The 20,371-nt window shown below is 38.2% G+C and overlaps 1 protein-coding gene across 1 annotated transcript in view; it reads right to left on the reverse strand.

The window, feature by feature from the left end:
* Window positions 1-251: 251 nt before the first annotated feature.
* Window positions 252-20,371, reverse strand: part of flt4 (fms related receptor tyrosine kinase 4) — a 56,216-nt gene continuing 36,096 nt past the window's right edge. Inside the window, exons 13-30 of the mRNA XM_059516480.1 lie at window positions 16,698-17,039; window positions 15,676-15,822; window positions 11,413-11,544; window positions 10,654-10,760; window positions 10,205-10,340; window positions 8,482-8,586; window positions 7,317-7,430; window positions 6,912-7,000; window positions 6,706-6,823; window positions 5,865-5,965; window positions 5,483-5,605; window positions 4,604-4,715; window positions 4,126-4,225; window positions 3,908-4,013; window positions 3,654-3,766; window positions 1,007-1,127; window positions 830-915; window positions 252-701 (exon numbers count right to left, since the gene is read on the reverse strand). Coding sequence (XP_059372463.1) covers window positions 482-701; window positions 830-915; window positions 1,007-1,127; window positions 3,654-3,766; window positions 3,908-4,013; window positions 4,126-4,225; window positions 4,604-4,715; window positions 5,483-5,605; window positions 5,865-5,965; window positions 6,706-6,823; window positions 6,912-7,000; window positions 7,317-7,430; window positions 8,482-8,586; window positions 10,205-10,340; window positions 10,654-10,760; window positions 11,413-11,544; window positions 15,676-15,822; window positions 16,698-17,039 — 2,372 coding nt within the window. The 3' untranslated portion in view covers window positions 252-481. The remainder of the gene's footprint in view (window positions 702-829; window positions 916-1,006; window positions 1,128-3,653; window positions 3,767-3,907; window positions 4,014-4,125; window positions 4,226-4,603; window positions 4,716-5,482; window positions 5,606-5,864; window positions 5,966-6,705; window positions 6,824-6,911; window positions 7,001-7,316; window positions 7,431-8,481; window positions 8,587-10,204; window positions 10,341-10,653; window positions 10,761-11,412; window positions 11,545-15,675; window positions 15,823-16,697; window positions 17,040-20,371) is intronic.

Consider the following 20,371-nt stretch of genomic DNA (forward strand, 5'->3'; position numbering starts at 1 on the left):
TATGTCTCCTGATTAAATCTATATCCCGGGGAACACATGATAGGAGAAAATTGTTAGCCTGAATGCATTGTAAGTCACTCTGGATAAAAGCGTCTGCTAAATGCATAAATGTAAATTTATATATATATATATATATGTTTCCATAAAATTATTAAAATATAACCATATTGTTTTATGCAGTATTGTAAAATGTATGTAAAAGTATTTACCATCAGATGACACTTAAACGGAGAAAGAAAAAAAATCAGTCAAAAGATGATATATTCATTTATTTATTTTTCTTCATTCTGGTTCTTTTCTCTCTTTTTTGTACAAATTAAAAGAAGTTTACTCTATATAAAGATATAAGGTGATAAAATACTTTTTTGGTATGAAATTATGGTGCCACCTAGTGGCTGCTAAGAGAACTTTACAAAGCAAGACTTCAGTTCAGTTAGTTGTGAGGGGGCGGGGCCTGGTTACGACTGGCCAATCAGTGCGGTTACAGGTTGGAGGTTGCCGGGCAGGCTCCCTGGTATATGGCCTGGTCCGACGAGGAGAAGAAGTCACTGATGCCCTCCTCCTCCGACAGCTGGCCGTACTCGTTGTTGTAGAAGGTTTGGCCTGAGAGTTGGCTGAAGAAGGGTGGGTGCCGTGTGCTGCCGCTGCTGCTCATGGACGGAGAACTGATGAGGCGTTCTGTGCTGTGGCCCGCCGATGTACTACAGAGTTTACACAATGCTTAATGCAACAGAGTATGAAAACGGATCAACTATAAATGAAGTATAAGTCATAGCCCTAGATATTTTGCTTATGATAAATGGTGTGCATAATTGTCAGTATCACTTACTTTTTCAACATGGCCCCTCGGTGCTTGTGTTCAAACCTCTCGAGCTCATCTGATGCCAAAACCATCCCACTGTCTGTCTGGCTGTCCTATAGGGCCACAAAAATACATGAAACAATATACATGTTGATATTCTTTAGTTTACAAAGACTTTACATATACTGGAGGTCTTGGTCATACATGATGTGTCTTGTGTGATGTCATTTCCAGAGGAAGTTCCTCAAAGGTCTTCACTCGTGAGTGACACGTGCTGGAGGGTCCGACCATGATGCAGCCAGCGAAAGGCACACAGTTGTAATATCTAGTCAGAGAGAACAATATATATATATATATATACAGGGTACGATTTGTGAAAAAAAAAACAGAGGGGGGGATGTTTTGAAACATTTTAATTCATAAAAATATATCATGAGAACATGAACTATATGACGTCATGCGCTAATTAGCATATTTATGACGTAAGTGCTTCATTTTGTATTGCCTCCCTATGCTCACATACTGCAATTTAATTTAGCCATTTCATTTAATTCTCAATAAAACTGTTTTTATTACTATATTTTAATGTTTCTGTTGTCAGACAACGGAATGAATATTATAATGACTGAAACGCGGTCCATTAAGACTACATAACCAGCTCTCAAACATTAATCTGCACTAATGAAATCAAATACACATACGATAAAGTCAGTGGTTGTGCTGTGACTGATGTCGGCTTAACTTGCTTGTAAAATAGAGTTAGAAGCAACAGAAAATCTTTCTTTTTTTTACTGAAAGTGCTGCTCCTCTCTGCGCTCGCTGAACACAGCAGATACAGAGAAAGAGGCTCGCGCTGGGAAAGAGAGACCTCGTGGGCAGCACCAGAGAGTCTCAGAGACTAATAAATGATTGCCCAAAAAGTCGCTAGATTTGTAGCTAGTCGCTTTTTATGGAAAAAAGGCGCTAAATCTTGCCAAGTTAGCAACTCCACTGCCCAGCAGACCTGGCTTCAACCGTCTCGCAAGTGTTGATAGGCTATTACTCATGAGGAGGTGTAACCAATCAAGTCTGCAGAGTGGTGAATACAGAGAGGCTGCGCGCCAGCCAAAGTAGCGCATTTTAAAATAAAATTGACTTCAATCAAACCACGGATCCGTGATAAGTTTCGTGATCCGTCTCGCCACTAGTGTAGTAGCACTGATCACTTTGGGGGGGGGATGAAAATAATTAAGCAGAGGCAGGGATACATTGACCAGAAAGGGGGAAATCCCACACATCCCCCCGGCAAATCGCACCCTGTATTTATAACAAAGGGGCATAAGAACAGTCCACCACAATCCTGTTAGATGGCTATGACTATAATATTTTAACTAAGATTTTCTTAAATGTAAATACATTTGATTTTTTTCCGTTTTATTATTTGTCGTGTAAAAATATGTCTGATTTATTAGAAAGACAATAGCTCCTTGATAAGACAGATTTGACATAGGCATTTGTTTTTCATACTAAGGGCTATATGGGCTTATTCAAATTCCTAATCCAGCATACTAGAAGACAGGACTAATATTACTTTAACCTTATTAAACCTACACTCAATCATATTTGATGAACACAAACGCAGTTTAAACTCAACATGATCAAATCTTAAAACCTGTTGAACACAATCTATTACATGCCTTCTCTTGTTGATAGTTTATAAGTGGCAAGTAAATTTGGCATGTGTCTTTTACAGTAAATAAAGGAAATAATATTTTAGTAATAAATAATAATAATAATTTAAGACCTATCATTAATTATGAAAAAAAAAATGGTTTAGTACAGAAAAGTTTTTGTACTAGTTTTGCATGTTTTTTTTTTTTTTTTTTTTACAATAATCTGCTTTCAAGGATGGGAACATTCTAGAAGGTTCTGTAACATTCTGGACTATTCTGTAAAATTCTAGTGCTTTCAAAACATTTCAGAACATTGTGGAACTACTCATACACAAACACAAAAATCCTCCAGCGTATACTCCTGAAGTTTTGGACGAGTCTAACTGTTATATAGAGTGACAACTTGTTGTTAGCTCAGTATTATGCATGTAACATGGCATTTGTATGCATGAGTAATACCATGCTGTAAGAGTAACAATATCTTTAAGAAGTCTGCTATAGAGTTATAAAGATCTATTTTTTGGGTGAATAAAATTGAGGTGTTGTATATAAGTCCACATAAGTATATATCATTCAGATTTGTAATGCTTTTTTTTTAAAAGTCTCTTATGCTCATCAAGGCTGCATTTATTTGATCAAAAATACAGAAAAAAATGAATATTGTGAAATATTGTTGCAATTTCTAATATTGGTTTCCTATCTTATTATACTTTAAAATATTATTTATTTCTATGACTCAGCATTGAATTTTCAGCATCATTACTCCAGTCTTCAGTGTCACATGATCCTTTAGAAATCATTCTAATATACAGATTTATTATGAAACTGTTGTACTGCTTAATATTTTTGGAACCTGTGTTCCATAAATAAAATAACAAGTTAAAAAGAATAGAATTTATTACAAATAGAAATCTTTTCTAACAATATCACTTATTTTCCATTTAACACATCCTTTGCTGAAAAAGTATTCTAAAAGTTTCTTTTAAAAAAGAAGAAGAAGAAATTTACTTACCCCAAACTTTTAAATATATTAAACACACATTTTTTATTTTGAATAAATACTGTTCTGTTTAACAAACTGTGTTCTGTATAGCCTTCATACGGAACGCTTCTTTGATGCCTTAAATACCAGTCAATTCCATATTATAAGGAGCGGTTGGCAAGCCTACCCCCATCACTGATATTAAATGTGTATGTACCGGGTGGACATCGTGTTGCAGGCGAGTCTGATCTCCTCTTGTGATGGTGGTCTAGAGGAAGCTTGAGAGAAGCCATCATCCTCTGAGCTCTGAGACACATTGAACGGGATTTCCTAAAATAAAAAATAAAAAATATTTCACAGAATCAATAAAATATACACCGTTAGCTATTATATCACTTGTATAACCAGCTGAGTTGAAATAGTGTGTAATGCTCAGATATTATTTCTGAATGTACAGAAATGTATTCTCACGGGTAGACTGTTTTCCTGAAGAAGATCTCCAAGTATCTCCACCAGAGCAGGAAACGTGGGTCTCTCCCTGGGCTCGCCCTGCCAGCAGGCCAGCATGATGCCATATCTACCAGAATACGCAAACACGTCAGAGTTTCATCTCTGGATGAGGTCATCAGTCTGACTAGCAGCTTGGAGTCGATCAAACACACAGACAGAGTCATCAGGCCAATGCTCACATTTCAGGGGACGCGTTGTCTGGTGCCCTCATCCTGGTACCGTCTTTGAGTCGCTTGCAGAAGTCTTCATCGATCTGGATGCCCGGGTATGGAGACGCTCCTAATGGGACGTGATACAATCAAGTCTGTGATCAAAGACTTTATACAAGCTTCAGAATATTTAAACAGAACAGAATCCATTTGTAGGGAGGGAAAAAAACTGTTTCTTGAGCAGCATATCAGCTTATTAGAAGGGATCAGGTGACTCTGAAGAATTAATTAACGGCTGCAGAAAGTTCATGGGCGCTTGGAGGGGGGTCCATCAAAATAAACTATATTTTAAAATGTATAAAATGGTAATCAGTTATATGTTTTTTATCGTTTTTTATACTTTCAAAAACAAAAAAACATTCATTATACCATAAATATGAGCGGAAAAGAACCGAAAAGGTTGAGTTTGAGGAGTTGCCAGTGCTCAGGTATCAGGTTAGACTCTTACCTAGTGAGAAGATCTCCCAGAGCAGCACTCCAAATGACCATACATCACTCTGACTGGTGTAAACCTTATCAAAGATGCTCTCTGGAGCCATCCACTTCAGCGGCAGTCTAGCCTGCAAACACAGATAACATTTCACCTATAATAGTGCCTGTGAGAGAATACACTCTTATCATGATCCTGGAGCTGATATGATTTGCAGTAGGTCAACCATTCATCAATGCCTCTCAAGGGTAATCTCATAAACTTACCTTTTCTGTCTTATTATGTTTGTCATGCAGTAATACCACTAGTATTGTTACATGTTTATCTTTTGCCTATGTATTTTATTTTTCCAAATAATATTTATTACGTATTCAATGTTGCCTTAACATTTCTGACAATTTTCAGTGGATTCACTGATATCTGTATATCATGATGCAAAGGCAAGACAAGTCATTTTTAACCACTGGCCTTTACCGAAGTGCATTCATATTGAATCTCATGTTGGGTCACATTTTTGCATGTCCAGGTCATATTTTACATAAAAATAAAATGAAATATAAATAAAGTAATAATAAAACACAGACCTTTTTTATTAAAATATTTTTTGTAAGGATGTTATTTCCCCCCCAAATTATAATTTGTTCTTTTAAACATTAAATGCTGTACTAAAAATACTATCATTATATTTGAATACCTCTAATATTGTTTGATTATTTTGAAATTACTTTTTGCTTTCTTCATTACATTATTGGAGATTGAGGAAAAATTAGCATCAAACAAAATGTCCTTTTTTATTTTTGAGTGAAATGTGACCTGGACTTTGTCTTCACAGTTTTAATGAGATTCTTCACTAGAGAACTTTCTGGATCATGCTTTTATTTACAGGGCTTCTCTTACATTTCCTTTGCGCACGTAGTCAGGGTCTTTGTAGATGTCCCGTGCTAAACCAAAGTCACAGATCTTCACCACGTTGTTCTCGGACAGGAGGATGTTGCGAGCCGCCAGGTCACGATGAATGCACTGTCAGAACAAAATCAAGATTACTAGATTTACGACAGATGAGCAGATCTAACATATTTGCAACTTTCTCATCATCAAATTTTATAAGATTTGTCCCCATTTGTAAAAACCTCTATCCAGCGTAACTTTCCCCCGTTTGATGAGCATGGACAGATCTAGAAGAGATCTAAAGTTCACCTATTACTAATCTACAACCTGCTAAATGTGACTTGATTCATTCATCAGAGAGTTTGAGCTTGAATACATGTTTGAAATGTACCTTACGAGACACCAGAAACTCCATCCCTCGAGCGACCTGAAAGCTGTAGCAAATCAAATCCTCTATCGTGAGCGGAGTCTTCCAAAGATCATCCACTGCAACTGAAAATATCAGAGAAAGCATATAAGAATATCAATCAGAAAATTGCCAGGAAGGCAATTCAATAAAAAGACTGTTGTGGATGATTGCTTGGTGTTGCTATGAAATCATTAAGGTGTTTTAAGTGCTTCTGAGCATGTTGCTATCCTATTATACAAACACTTCATAGTTAATGGTGTTTGATGATTTGTTGACAACACTTCATGAGCTAAACTTTCAACAGAACATTTGCAGTTGATTTATAATATCTGTATTAGATGCATGTTTGTGCTGAGTTCTCTATGCACCAGCAGGTGTCACCAGTTTGTGACATTTTGAATGCTTCGAAACAGAATCAAACAGAAGTGGCTCATTTGATTTAAAGCTTTATTTTACAGTTCAAGTGCTATGGTGTTAGAAACAAAAGATTTATTGCAACATATTTCCAATTCAAATGCATAACCAAAAATAATTAACAAGTTGTCAGTATTTTGATAAAAGAATAAATACTACAGTTTACTCCAGAACCCAAAGCTCTCTCTTTCCTGTTGAAATTGCATGGCTCCTTTCGGCTCAGAAACTCGTGAGTTTCCTACTCATAAGTTGCACATGAACGCCCCATGAAGTTGTATTAACAGTCATTTTAATAGCATGTGAAGTCAGCTTTATTATCCACCGGGTAAACATCTGTACATATTTAATACTGTATATAATCTTAATATATCTTTAGACATCTTGCTCTTTGACTTGTGAGTGCTCTTACCACGAGACTGCATTGGAGGGGTGATGTTGGAAGTGGTGGACGGCTGACCGTCATGCTGGCTAACCTGACCCGCTTCTATCATTCGTCGCACCTGACTCTGGGTTTTAGGAGAACGGTCCTGCAAACACAAGCACACGTTACACCAGAACACATAGCAGTTATTATTGTTGTGAGAGTGTTATCATCATGTTATTTATTTCTCTCACCCTGTACGGCAAGAAGAACTCTCTTTTGGCTCGCAGGAAGTTGGAGAGATTCCCGTATTTACAATATTCCACTATAACCATGAGAGGACCTGACAATCCGAGATGTTTAGAAAAAAGTAAGAAGGATGCTGCAGACACAAGATACAATCAAACAGTGTTTAAAAGGTTATGGCCTTTCTTCATAAAATACTGCCATATTGGCCAAGTCAACAGAAAAAGTAAGTGGCATCATTCTGCCAGAAGATGGTCCCTGACATGTAAACTTTACATGCTGCAGTGATATACACCGTAGCTGAGGATGTAATATTTCTAAACTTAGTATTTTATCAAACTGAATCACTGTATTGACCAATCAGCATCCAGGACCAAAAGGTATCTATTTTAAAATAAATGGTACGTTCATACCGTTGGTTTTGGTACATGCTCCAAGAAGGTTGACGACATTGAGATGGTTTCCAATGTGAATGAGGATCTTAAGTTCTGACATCAGAGCTTTGTGTTCACTGGCTGTGGCTCCCTCTGTGATATACACAGATGCTGTTAAGTATACATATACTGTACTGTGCAAAAGTCAGTAGGAAATATCAGTTTACATTTTCAAACATTATTTTTGCCATTAATTGTAATAATCCAGTGAGATTTGTGTTTGCACAAGGAGTCTGACAGCAGCCAGTGCTCCACACAGAGATCTGATCACCATCATCATCAGTCTGTCTGAAATAACATGAAGAAACAGATGAAACTGAGACAGACTCAATCCAGAAGAACTGTGACAGTGTCACCAAGACACTTCAAGAAACCTACCTGCAAAGGTAGGTACAAAGAATAAATACATAGCATGCAAGATTAGGATGCGTCCCAAAACAGTACACTGATTGTCACATATTCATCATGGAGAGAGAAAGCATCAAGCTTTTTTAACCCCTAGTGTGGTCACACCAAATGTTGATTTAATTTAGTTAGGTTAATAGAAGTTAATTCATAAAATCTATTTATGATATTATTTTTGACGGCATCCTCACTTTACAGCATTTTTACACAAGTGCCTAAAACTTTGCACAGTACTGTAGTTTTGCAGGTTTCTTGAAGCGTTTTGGTGACACTGCCACAGTTCTTCTGGGTTTAGTCTGTTTCAGTTTGTTCTGTTTCTTCATGTTATTCCAGACAGACTGATGATGATGAGATCAGATCTCTGTGTGGAGCACTGGCTGCTGTCAGACTCCTTGTGCAAACACAAATCTCACTGGATTATTACAATTAATGGCAAAAAGAATGTTTGGAAAGGTAAAGAGATTTTTGCTACTGACACACTACAGCAAAAAAAAAAAAACAGAAATACTGACTTAAACCATTTTTTGTTACTACTAGTTGCCTAAGACTTTTGCACAGTACTGTATATATATATATATATATATATATATATATATATATATATATAATTAAAAATAAAAAAATTAAATTAAATTAAATTAAAATAAATTTAAATTAAATTATATATATATATATATATATATACATGTGCAAGTGAAGGCATTTTTGTATCAACTATAGTTTTTCGGTAAAACCGAACCTTTCAGCATCTTCACTGCTACTGTGTTTGAACATGTTTTCTTGTCATGCCCAAAGATTGAAGCTTCGATCACTTTCCCAAAAGCTCCATGCCCAAGCACCTTCCCTGCATGAACAAAGAATAAATACATAGCATGCAAGATTAGGATGCTTCCCAAAACAGTACACTGATTGTCACATATTCATCATGCTGAGAGACTGACACAAAGGACAAATACATGCTGCTAAAGGAAATAGCATTTTCACATTTAGGTTGACATATAACAGACATATAACAGACAAATATCTATGTCTTAAATTCTTTACTTTCAAACATTCAAAATCTTGAGCTTTTATTTTGGTTAAATGCTGTTAACTTCTTTATCTTCCATCTTCCATCTTAGAAACATTGCCAAGCTAGACTGGACTATTGTAATGCACTTCTAGGTGGTTGTCCTGCTTCGTCAATAAACAAGCTACAGGTCGTCCAAAATGCAGCAGCTAGAGTCCTTACCAGGTCAAGAAAATATGATCATATTACCCCAATTTTACAGTCTCTGCACTGGCTACCTATTAAGTTCCGTATCAGTTACAAATTATCATTACTTACCTATAAGGCCCTAAATGGTTTAGCTCCTGCGTACCTAACTAGCCTTCTACCACGCTACAACCCATCACGCACCCTAAGGTCACAAAACGCTGGACTTTTGGTAGTTCCTAGGATAGCAAAGTCCACTAAAGGAGGTAGAGCTTTTTCACATTTGGCTCCCAAACTCTGGAATAGCCTTCCTGATAATGTTCGGGGTTCAGACACACTCTCTCTGTTTAAATCTAGATTAAAAACGCATCTCTTTCGCCAAGCATTCAAATAATGTATCTCTTAAATTGTGAGTGTAGTTGCATCTGATCAAATACACATTCTTATTCTTTAGCTTGGGTTAAACTAATTAGTTTTACTTTGTTGGATCAGCAGCTATGCTAATGATGTCTCTATTTGTTTCTCTGTTTTGGTAACTAGGATTTACACAAGCTCCAGTCTGGATCCAGAAGACCTGAGAAGAGATGATGCTGACCCTCAGAGGACCCCAGATGATGCTAACCCTGAATCAACAAACAGAACTGACCAATATTGTTACAAGTGTGACTGTGTCATATAATAATTATTAATGATTAATAATATTAATAATGTTCATCGTCTGGCTGACTACGTCTTGTATTAATTTTTCTGAAAAATCCTGTCATACCTGTACAAACTGACAGTCACCACTGTCTTGCATGAATTTATGCAACTATAAACGTAAAAAAGGGAACCTAGCACACTTTACATTCCCAAATCCATGTTAAACTCACAGCGTTTGCAGAGATGGAGTTTTGTGAGAAGCAGCATTTACTGTGAACTGAGCCACTTCGAAAACGCTAACATCAGCTGTACACATGTAAATGAGCACAATGACACAAACTATATACCTCTTTACTAAAACAGCAGCCTGATTTGATAAAATACATCACTGTTTCAGTTTTATTTTGAACACCTGACCAAGCCCAGTTCTTTATTTTGATGTTACATTTGTTTTTGTTTTTTTAAATACAAACCCTCACCCTTTACCACATGATACAAGGATTCCTGAGTACAGTCAAGAAAATGTCTAGACCATAAATATGCTTTACTTCTGGGATCCAAGCCATGAATGTCCTACATTTGGACTAATTTAAAGCCTGTATCAAGAGTTTTTTTTTTAATGTACCGAGGCGCAGTCTGTCTCTGGATATCTCCCACTGGCTGGAGTCGTAGGGCAGGTATTCACACTGCTCCTCAAGCGGCACTTCCCCCGGGTCCATGATGATTGACAGATAGCCTGTCTTGATATCTGCTGGGTTCATCTGCAGGACAACACCATAACAATTACTGATGGATGATATACCGCAGCCTAATAAGAAGACAGAAACAGCGAGCCTGAGGCGGCTGCGCTCCACATCATCTCGTAGAAATGCTGAGTCTGCTACTCATGTCCAGCACTGAAGTGCTGATATGGCTTGCTCTTATGTTGTACTGAAGCAAGGCATCATTGATGTAAGTGCTTATTGTTACTAAAAAAGCCCCGCTGACATCATGGGCAGATTCAAATAATGTTCCTTGTGTAACCATGTTCATTAATTCAGATGTATTGAAGTGCTATTGAAGCATTGTACTGACTCGCTTGACGTTGCAGAAGATAACAAGGAGAAGGACCCAGAAAAAGATGGCGATGACCCCCGTTCCGATGAGAATCACTATTTCTACATTGGCCTTGTCATCAGAGCCTGGAAGACAAAACATATTATTGTATTAAGCTTATTATTATAACTAAACATGAAAGTTCACATCTTCTAAACTGATTTGATTTTAATACATGTTGTAGATTCTAGAAGTTTGTTTTGCAAAAATCTAAATTTGATGGTAAGACAAATATGTTGTTGTTGTTTTTTGACCATTTGTTGATATAACATTCTATATTTAACAAATTATCATATTATATACCAATACTAATATTACATTTTCGCTGTCATATAACACATTTCATTATGTATTTAATGGTAAAGGCAAGATGTATGAAGGTTAGAAAGGAGCTATGTCTGTTAGGGTTTGTGGTCCTCACAGCAAACACATGTTCATAAAGGGACTACATAAGTTTAATAAAAAAAAAAAAAAGAAATTATAGTTAGGTAAGAGTAAGGGTGTAGTAATTAAAATTAGCTTGAGAATATTTAAGAAAAGACATCAGTGTGTGAAGCCCTCACTATGGTATAAAAACAAATGTGTATTAATGTGTATGGTGTGTGCTCGTCTGTGTATATAGCAATCAAACTATTGTATATGTTCCACTAAATAATGTAAATTCTTCAGCACAATCCTGAAGAAAGCAGAGTTAACTGTATACTACAGCGCCACCTAACGCAAACAAGAGGCTCTCACCGATGACTGACACCGTGGCGGAGGACTGAACGCAGCCCCTCTGGTTGCAGGCCGTGCAGGTGTACAGACCGGCGTCTTCCTCTCGCACTCGCTGAATGCTGAGAGTCCGATTGGAGTCCTGCAGCAGGATCCCTGAACACATCCACAAAACTGTCAAACACACAATCTGCCAGCCAGCCATGGCTTTAAGACACAGCATCTTCTTTTGTTATGGCTTTCTTGCCTTATGTTTTTCTCTTTTCTGAACTGTAAGAAAAAGGAATCCATAATGATACATAGCCTGTGATATTTTTAATTTATCAATACTTTCAGAAAATAAAAAAGAATGGGATTTTTTTCTTCATTGATGCCATAAAAAACTTAGGTAATACTTTATTTTAAGGAACAATTCTCACTATCAACTAGTTGCTTGTTAGCACGTATATTACTAGCATATTGGCGGTTTATTACTACTTATAGAGCACAGCCAGACTAGCATGTTTGCATGGGTACTGCACGTCGATGCGGACGATGGCGCAGAAGTATAAATGAAAACTGACGCGAAACGCTAAAGCGTAGGTCCGATACTGAAGTATAAGTCCACCTTACCAACTTTTCTGTCCTCACTGGATCCCCCAACATCATTGGGCTTAGTCAATCTGATGCCTGTATCCCATTGAATCAGAGTGCTGTCAACTGCTGCCGGATTGTTGCATGCAAAGTTTGCATTTCATCAACACCATTAGATCAATGGGCTCTGTCAGTGCTTTGGCAAGACAAGGTTGTTGTTGTTTTTTGCCTTGCAATAAAGCCAAGTTCAAAGGCCAATTTTAAATATTGGTACAGTAAATAAAGTGCACAAAATCTGAATTTTGTTTAGGCAGTATTTGTTGCAGTTGATAGATCATGTTGAGAGATTTGTCCAAAAGGTGTATGTTTTAGCACCAATGCATTTTTAAATGTCATGTAATATTCCCATATAAACTTTAACAGCCAATTTTAATAGTAATTTTTAATATTGAAATAGTAAAATTTGCTAATTAACAAGATCAATACATCCTTCATTAAACCGCTATGTCGAGCTCAATGCATCCTTATGGAGGTGTCAAAATGCTGAATCAATTAAATCACTTCTAACAGCACGTAATGGGAACAGCATCATTCACATAGAGGGCAGAGCGTCACATTATTTAAAGGGGAAGTTCACGCATTAATAAGTAGCAAAGGATTAAGTAGCTGCATTGATTACTTTTATGCCACTGATCAGGCTTTTATATATAGTTCGGGGTAACAAAGGGTTTTATATGGTTGACTGAAACAATAATTACAATAACTGACACTTTAAATCAATTGTTTCTATCAACAACAACAAAACAATTGAAAAAAAACAGACGTCCAAAGGAAATCACTCCCTCTTACTGTTAGACTGAAAGAGAAGTATAACCTTCTGTAAACGGCCCTTTCACCCCTTTCACCCCCTTCCCCCATGTGTTGGAAGCTTTGCATAACACCGCCCAAATATTCATGCAAAGAAAGAAAGCATAACTTTGATTCTTGCTGAATTGTTGCCGCCGCCTCGATGTCGTGGAGATGCTATGTATTTCCAAATATGGTAAGGGACGTAAAATTTTCATCACACATTGAGGTATTCGATCAATCACAATGCTCTGCATAGCTGGCCAATCAGGACACACTGTGTTTTTCAGAACGATGAGCTTTGTAAAAATAAATGCGTTTTAGAAAGGCGGGGCACTGAGGAGCAACAATGTGATTTATAATGTGATTTTTGGACCTTAAACTGCATAAACACATTGATTTACACTAAATACACAAAATAATAGTATTTTTAGCATCATCATATGACCCCTTTAATTTCTCCTGTCAAAAGATATGTGGTGTATTAAATTACACAATTGCATGTCATAGAAGTTAACAAGCAGATGTTGACTGGTGAACCATGCTTGCATGTTATTTTAGTTTGCAAAAATGATTTTAATCATACATTTGTACAAATTATAATGTAGTAATAATGTGATGACAAAAAAATACTACAGAACAAATTGTCATATTACTGAAAACACACATTAGAAAAATCAAATGAACCGTATAGTTTTAGGGCTGCAGATGCTGCAAGCTAGTTTATATAAGAATGTGCTCACGAGAATCTAGTTCATACCACAGTACTAAATACAGTAATTGTGTCTTTAAATAAATGTTATAGTATATATTATCTTAAAAGACACAAATAAAAGTGTTTCTTCCTTTTGAATGTACAGAAAGGAACACTGAACGATTTATGAGCATTTTATACATTATACACAAGTATATTAAATTATATCACCACTGCGCCATAATTCTACAAACACACTGGTTCTACGCATTCTTTTATCACTGAAACTAATGGAAACTTGATTTGGAAAAATTATTTGGATAACTTTTTGTCATGGGTGTCTGGGTGTGATGTGTGCTATCAAAAGGGCTTTGAAAACTGAAATGGAATCTCTTGTATGGCCTAAATCAAGGATTTACAGGAAATAGTATTTTTGATTTTTGCCAGTTTCCATTCTATGACACACTTACTGCACTTTGTAGTGGAAAAAGCAACCCACCAACCCATAATAATCAGATACTTGCTATAGGCACAGTGTTAAAATTTTAATTAGATCTGTATTGGATCTTAAAATCTATCTAGAAAAATATCTGTGGCTTTGCTATGAACTGAATGAGCTGAGCAAAAAAAGTTTAACTCATATTCCAGTCACACAGTGACCTTCTGCTAATAGCTCTTGAACTCAGTTTGTTCCTGATATAAAATCCTCCCCATAACACCTATCAGCAAACTGCACTGTACATGCACTGCATGTGAATTCACTTACAAGCCCACAAGAAACCCACATACAGTACATTCCCAGAGCTGTATATATATATGCTATTATACTGCAGTCCAGAGTTTCATTCGACTTGCAATCCGAACGATCTCCAGTACATTAGCATGACCTAAGTGCTTTTTCCAGCACCAGAATTCAATTTTGTGTGTGTTAGTATGTGCTCATGAATAAGTGTGTTCCTATTCAAATGTGCTGAGCTAGATGGGATTGATGTGGTGAATATAATGTAATCTGTAATGGAAGTGTTTTGGAATAGCACATGTATGTTAATTTGAAGGGGGCTGAACAACATGCAGAGAAATGGAGAGGAAATCAAACTAAAGAATATAGTGTAAATTTAAAGCAGACAATGCTATATCTATATAATGCAATAGCTTAAATCTATACCTATTACTCAAACTCACAACCTAAACAATATTACTATTGAACCTCGGTAGGAGTTTAATCAAATGAACCTGGATTTTCATATGTTCTCTGAGATTTTGCAAATTCTAAACTCACTGCTGTAGTGGTGTCCTGGGTGGTTGCCTGGTCATTGATATATGATTGCTAGGGTATTCTGTATGTTTAATGCATCGATATGCAGCTGTAATGTTTGGATTGGTAGCAAGAGCCATCGTTATGTGGCTGATTAATTACAGGAAGTATTTTAGTAAGGTATTTTTTTTGGCACATGGCAGTTGCCAGAATATTCGGTGGTTGCTAGATTTTTCTCTGTGGTTGCCAGGTGGTTTTGTGTCCTGTTATATGATTACTAGGGTTTTATGGGTGAATGCTAAATGTTTTCTACACTGTAAAATGTGGTAACCAGTAATCGTTACCTTAAAAACCTATTTCAACCTGATTTAACTCATAAAATGTTCAGTGATAAATTCTATCTTTGAAACTTAAATCAGTTAATATGGACTGGTTTGTGGTCATTTTTAGTTTTTTTTTTTTTTTAAGTTTTCTGGGTGTCTGCTTATGGCCTAATTTTAAAGAATTCAAAATTAATGTCTCTATGATATTCAGGTCTTTACAAGTGATTTTAAAGTCTCAGGGAATTCATTTTATTGCTATGGATGACCATTGCTATGTATAGTATAATATAGTGTAGTATAAGCTTGTCTTAGCAAACACCCTGGTCCCACTTTATATCAGATGTCTTTAACTACTGTGTAATTACAGCATATATATATATATATATACATATATCCAGAGGGTTAAAAGTTTATGTGCATATGACAGAAATTTTCAAAAAAATTAATACAAGACATGGTCAACCAGACGATGAACACTATTAACAGCAATTATTATATGATGCAATCAGACTTATAGCAATATTTGTTAATTCTGTACGTTGTTTCAGGGTTAGCATCATCTGAGGCCCTCTGAAGGACATCCATGAATGACTAACCTGATATCTGATGAAGGGGTTGGTTATCTTTAAACCAGGACAGCTGGGGAGAGGGTGTGCCCTCGACATCGCACTCCATCTGCAGCGACTCGCTCACATTCACTGTCTGATTGGTGGGGTTGTTACGGTATCGAGGTGCCTCCAACGCTGGAATGGACATAGGAAAAGAGAGAATATGCCTTTAGTTTTGGTTAGATCTTCACTGATAAAGCATTTGTAGTGACAGTGATATATAGACACATTATACACACATTGCACACTTTTGATATTGGGCATTAACAGTTACCCCATGAATAAAAGACAGTGGACAATGCAAAGTCAAATTTACAAAATACAGATTCAACCTCTGTTCCAAATCCTAGTGGGACAATATATATTTGAAATTGCAAGTGAAAGTCGTGACATTTGCCAGGTATGGTGACCCATACTCAGAATTGGTGCTCTGTATTTAACCCATCCAAGTGCACACACACATGGAAGTGACGGGGGAACACACACACACACCTGGAGCAGTGGGCAGCTATTTGCTCCAGCGCCCGGGGAGCAATTGGGGGTTCAGTGCCTTGCTCAAGGGAACTTCAGCCATGGGTATTTAGGGTGGAAGAGAGCGCTGTTCATTCACTCCCTCCTTAGTCTATTTTTTTAAGGAATCCTGAAGATATCTTGTTTCAGAAATTCTAAATATACTTCAATAATAATAAGTATTTATTAAACAATGTTCCATTTGGAGCTATTTTAGTATTTGTGTGTCATGTTTTTGTTTTTAGTAGAATATTCAGTAATTACCCCAGCAACACTTAATGCCGAACTCCATTGAAATCGTATGTAAGAGTTAGAGTCTCTGTGATTTACACAAGTGAAAGTATCTGCAATACATCTGAGTAACTACTTAAAGCATTCAAGTCACTTTCACGTTTAGGATGCTACCTTAAAAGTCAGCTTTGTATGTAAGTAGCAAACAGCAAGCTGGCACCAGGAACGTACCTGGACTTATAAAAAACTGATCATTGATTGACCTTCACCTTTGACTGGGATGTACTTGCGGTGGCAGTGTTTCTCCCCACTGCGCTGGTTCTGCACCTCACACACGTAGTTTCCCTCATCCTGCAGCTGGATGTTGGTAATGGTGAGTTCCAGTACCCAGCTGTTGCTGGTGGTCTGGAACGAAAGCTTTCCCCCCAGAGACTCTGCATATTGGTGAACACTTTTGCAGTCCAGCTCTGGTGGAACAGCCTGCGGGTCCAGACGGTACCACCGCAGGTTCTCATAGGTGTAATTATCTGCATTACACTTCAGCCGTACCAGGTCCTGCTCGAGCGGATCCTCCGAGGGCTCCATCTCTATCCCGAATCCCTCTGGGATAGCTGAATAGGAAATTAATGTGAATAATAAGACAAATAATGGCACGCATCTCTTGGATAAACCACACAATTTAGCTTACTTATGTCTCTTTCTGTACATTGTAATATATATATATATATATATATATATATATAGTAGTGCTGTCAACGTTAACGCGTTAACGCATGCGATTAATTTTTGTCTGGTTTAACGTGTCAAAATATTTAACGCAATTAACGCAGCATCCGTATTTTCTGCCATCCGTTGGCTAGCTTTACATTATATGATCACGCTCTTATTCATTTAAATGCTTTTAAACATTTCAAGCGCGGCAAGACAAAAGAGAATGCGCTGTCTGTGAATGCCCTTATGTGACACATACACACGTACACACACACTAGTGATGCGCGGGTCGTCTCATAACCCGCGGACCCCGCGGGTTACCCGCGGGTCGGGTTGGGGCGGGTAAAGAAACTGTCACTTTATTTGCGGGGCGGGTTGGGGCGGGTCATTAAAAACAAAATTAAAAAATGTCAGCCTTTATTAAATATTTGCGAACATCTATTTTAATATTCTATTAGGTTATTTGATAAGGTTACAATATGAAGGTCGCCGCAACGTAAATTGCGTGATGTGCCCCCACTGCCCAGGCGTCACGTGACACGTCATGAAAGCGGCGCGCCAAACAGCTCCCAGCCTCCCACCGCCAGCTACAAAAAAAGGAAAAAATAAAAGTGGAGATGGAAGACGAGGTGAGGGAGAAATTGAGGTCGGGAATATACATCATTAAAAGAAAAGAAGGTCAGGCTGCTAAAGGCCCTTTCACACCGGATGCGTAACGAAAAAGCGAAACGAAAAAGCGAATAGTTCGCGTGCGAATAGTTCGCGTCAAAACCATTCACATCAGCCGCGACGCGAATTTGCGATGTCTGTGACGTTTAGAGAGCTTCAACATTCCAAAACTTTCGCGCCGACAGTTGAGAAAATGGACACTTCAACATCATCATCCAGTGAAGACGAGCTTTTCATTTTCTTTAAAAGACAGAAAAGAAGGTTTTGGGTGCACCCAGTCCTAAAGAACAGAGAGTCTGAAGGGGAGTATGCCAATCTTGTACAGGAGCTAAAACTTTATCATGGCCGGTTCCGCACTTGCTTTCGGATGTCTGTGGGACAATTCGAGGAGCTCCTTCAGATAGTGGCACCGCATCTTACGAGACAAACCACAAACTTCAGGGAACCAATTGATCCGGAGCAGCGTCTGGCAGTCTGCTTAAGGTGAGCTGTCCTCTTAAAAACATCAGCCCACAGAACACACACACAAGTAATCAGAAGATCCGTCATTTTTGCTGTGACGTCACCTTTGTTTCCTTGTATGTGATTGGCTGAAGCCTTTTTGTCGCCTCAAAAGAAAAAAAAAATCGACATCGAAGCGAAAAAAATAAAAGTCGTTTTTTCGCCTCAGCACATTCGCGTTCGGTGTGAAAGCACTCATTACACAAACAGCTGATCAAAAAATAAAACCATCGCGCGAATTATTCGCGCCTTAAAATCGCGTCCAGTGTGAAAGGACCTTTAATCTAATGTTTGGGACCGGTTCTCAGAAATAGTTGCAGCAGGAGACAACAGCAGTATCGGCTACGTGAAGTGCAACTCGTGTGAAAAAATATATAAACACGAGAGCCACAAAACGGGCACTTCCAGCCTGTCAAGACATGTTTGTGGGGGGTCTAAGAAAAAGGACGACAGTGGCACGTCTCAAAATATTACCGCTTTCCTCAAAAGTAAAGTAGTACCAGCACATGTCAAGTCCGAGGTCACAGACCCTTGTGTTGAATTGTGCTGTCGAGACCTGCGGCCCTTCGACATAGTATCTGGAGATGGATTTCATTCCGTAGCCCAGTGTCTAATTAACATTGGTTCACGTTACGGACGTGTGGATGCCAGCAGTGTACTCCCTCACAGGCAAACTGTTTGCGACAGAGCCAAAGCGACCGCTAAAGAAAAAAAAGAAATCCTCTCAAAGAAGATAAATATAGCTCTGGATTGTGGCATAGCTATTACCACTGACATGTGGACTGATGAGTTCAACAAACGATCATACACAGCGTTTACTGGTCACTTCATTAATGACGACTGGAAATTGGAGAGCCGTGTCATAAGCACAGCTGAATTTGACTCTACTCTCAAAAAGACAGCGCACAACATCCACGAGCAAATTATTAAGGAGCTGCATGACTTTGGTATTGAACCTGCCGGCATATCAAAAGTAATTTTTGTAAGTGACCAGGGCGCAAACATAAAAGCTGCCCTTCGCAGCTACAAGTGGGTGCCGTGCACAGCCCATGTCATTAACATCGTTCTCAAACACACATTTGATGTAAAAGAGAACACGCCAACATATATGCGCGACGTGAATGATGTCATTGCAAAGTGCAAAAGCCTTGTGACATACCTGAAAAAATCCGGGACTGTAGTACAACTCCCTCACACTGTGACACAGGAATGCGAAACCCGTTGGAACAGTAAAGTTGCAATGATGCAGTCAGTCAGTAAACAGTATCGTGAAATCCAACAGGCCTTGCAGGATAAAGATCAGCTCCACAGAATGGATGGCATTCAGCTGGATGTGTTAAACACAGTTACTGAGTTTTTGCTGCCTTTTAGAACTGCGAGTGAAGAGTTGGAGGGTGATACGTATCCAACTATTCAGCTGGTCGTGCTTTGGTTTTTTAAACTGAAGAAACACTGCGAGCCCCAATACGGTGATCCGGAGTACATGGTTTATATTCGGGCTCAGGCAACGCAGCTGCTAAACGAGAAAATGTCCATCAGCGTCACCCACAAGCTTGGAACGTTTCTTTGTCCCCGTTTTAAGTCCCTGAAGATGTTTCAAGCAGAGGAGAGAAACGCTGTGTACGACCAGGCCAGAAAACTTGTCAGGGAATTTAACAGTGCGCTGCTTACACCTCCAGCAAGTCTGAGGGAGCCAGAGCCGATGCCTCGAGGTGAGTATTGTAACACCAGCAAATAGGCTTTTTAGCTATAGTGGTCTAATGCATGTTTTAAAGGTTAAATATTGTTATATTTTATTTTTAGTTGACGAAGCCGAGCGAGTCAAAAGAAAAAGAGATGCGTTTAGTGAGTGGGAGGATGAAAGTGAAGTTGCCGCCGAGAAAGACGAGGTTCAGCGCTACATTGAGGGACAGTTCTGCTGGGACGGAGAGGACATTCTTAGCTTCTGGCAGTCCCAGTCAATCGCCTTTCCTGTGCTTTCCAAGCTGTCAAAAATGATACTCTGTATCCCGGCCACAAGCGCATCAAGCGAGCGCACATTCAGCTCTGCTGGCCGGGTGCT

The sequence above is a fragment of the Carassius carassius genome, chromosome 29 (genome assembly GCF_963082965.1).
Source record: "Carassius carassius chromosome 29, fCarCar2.1, whole genome shotgun sequence".
Classification (NCBI taxonomy): Eukaryota; Metazoa; Chordata; class Actinopteri; order Cypriniformes; family Cyprinidae; genus Carassius; species Carassius carassius.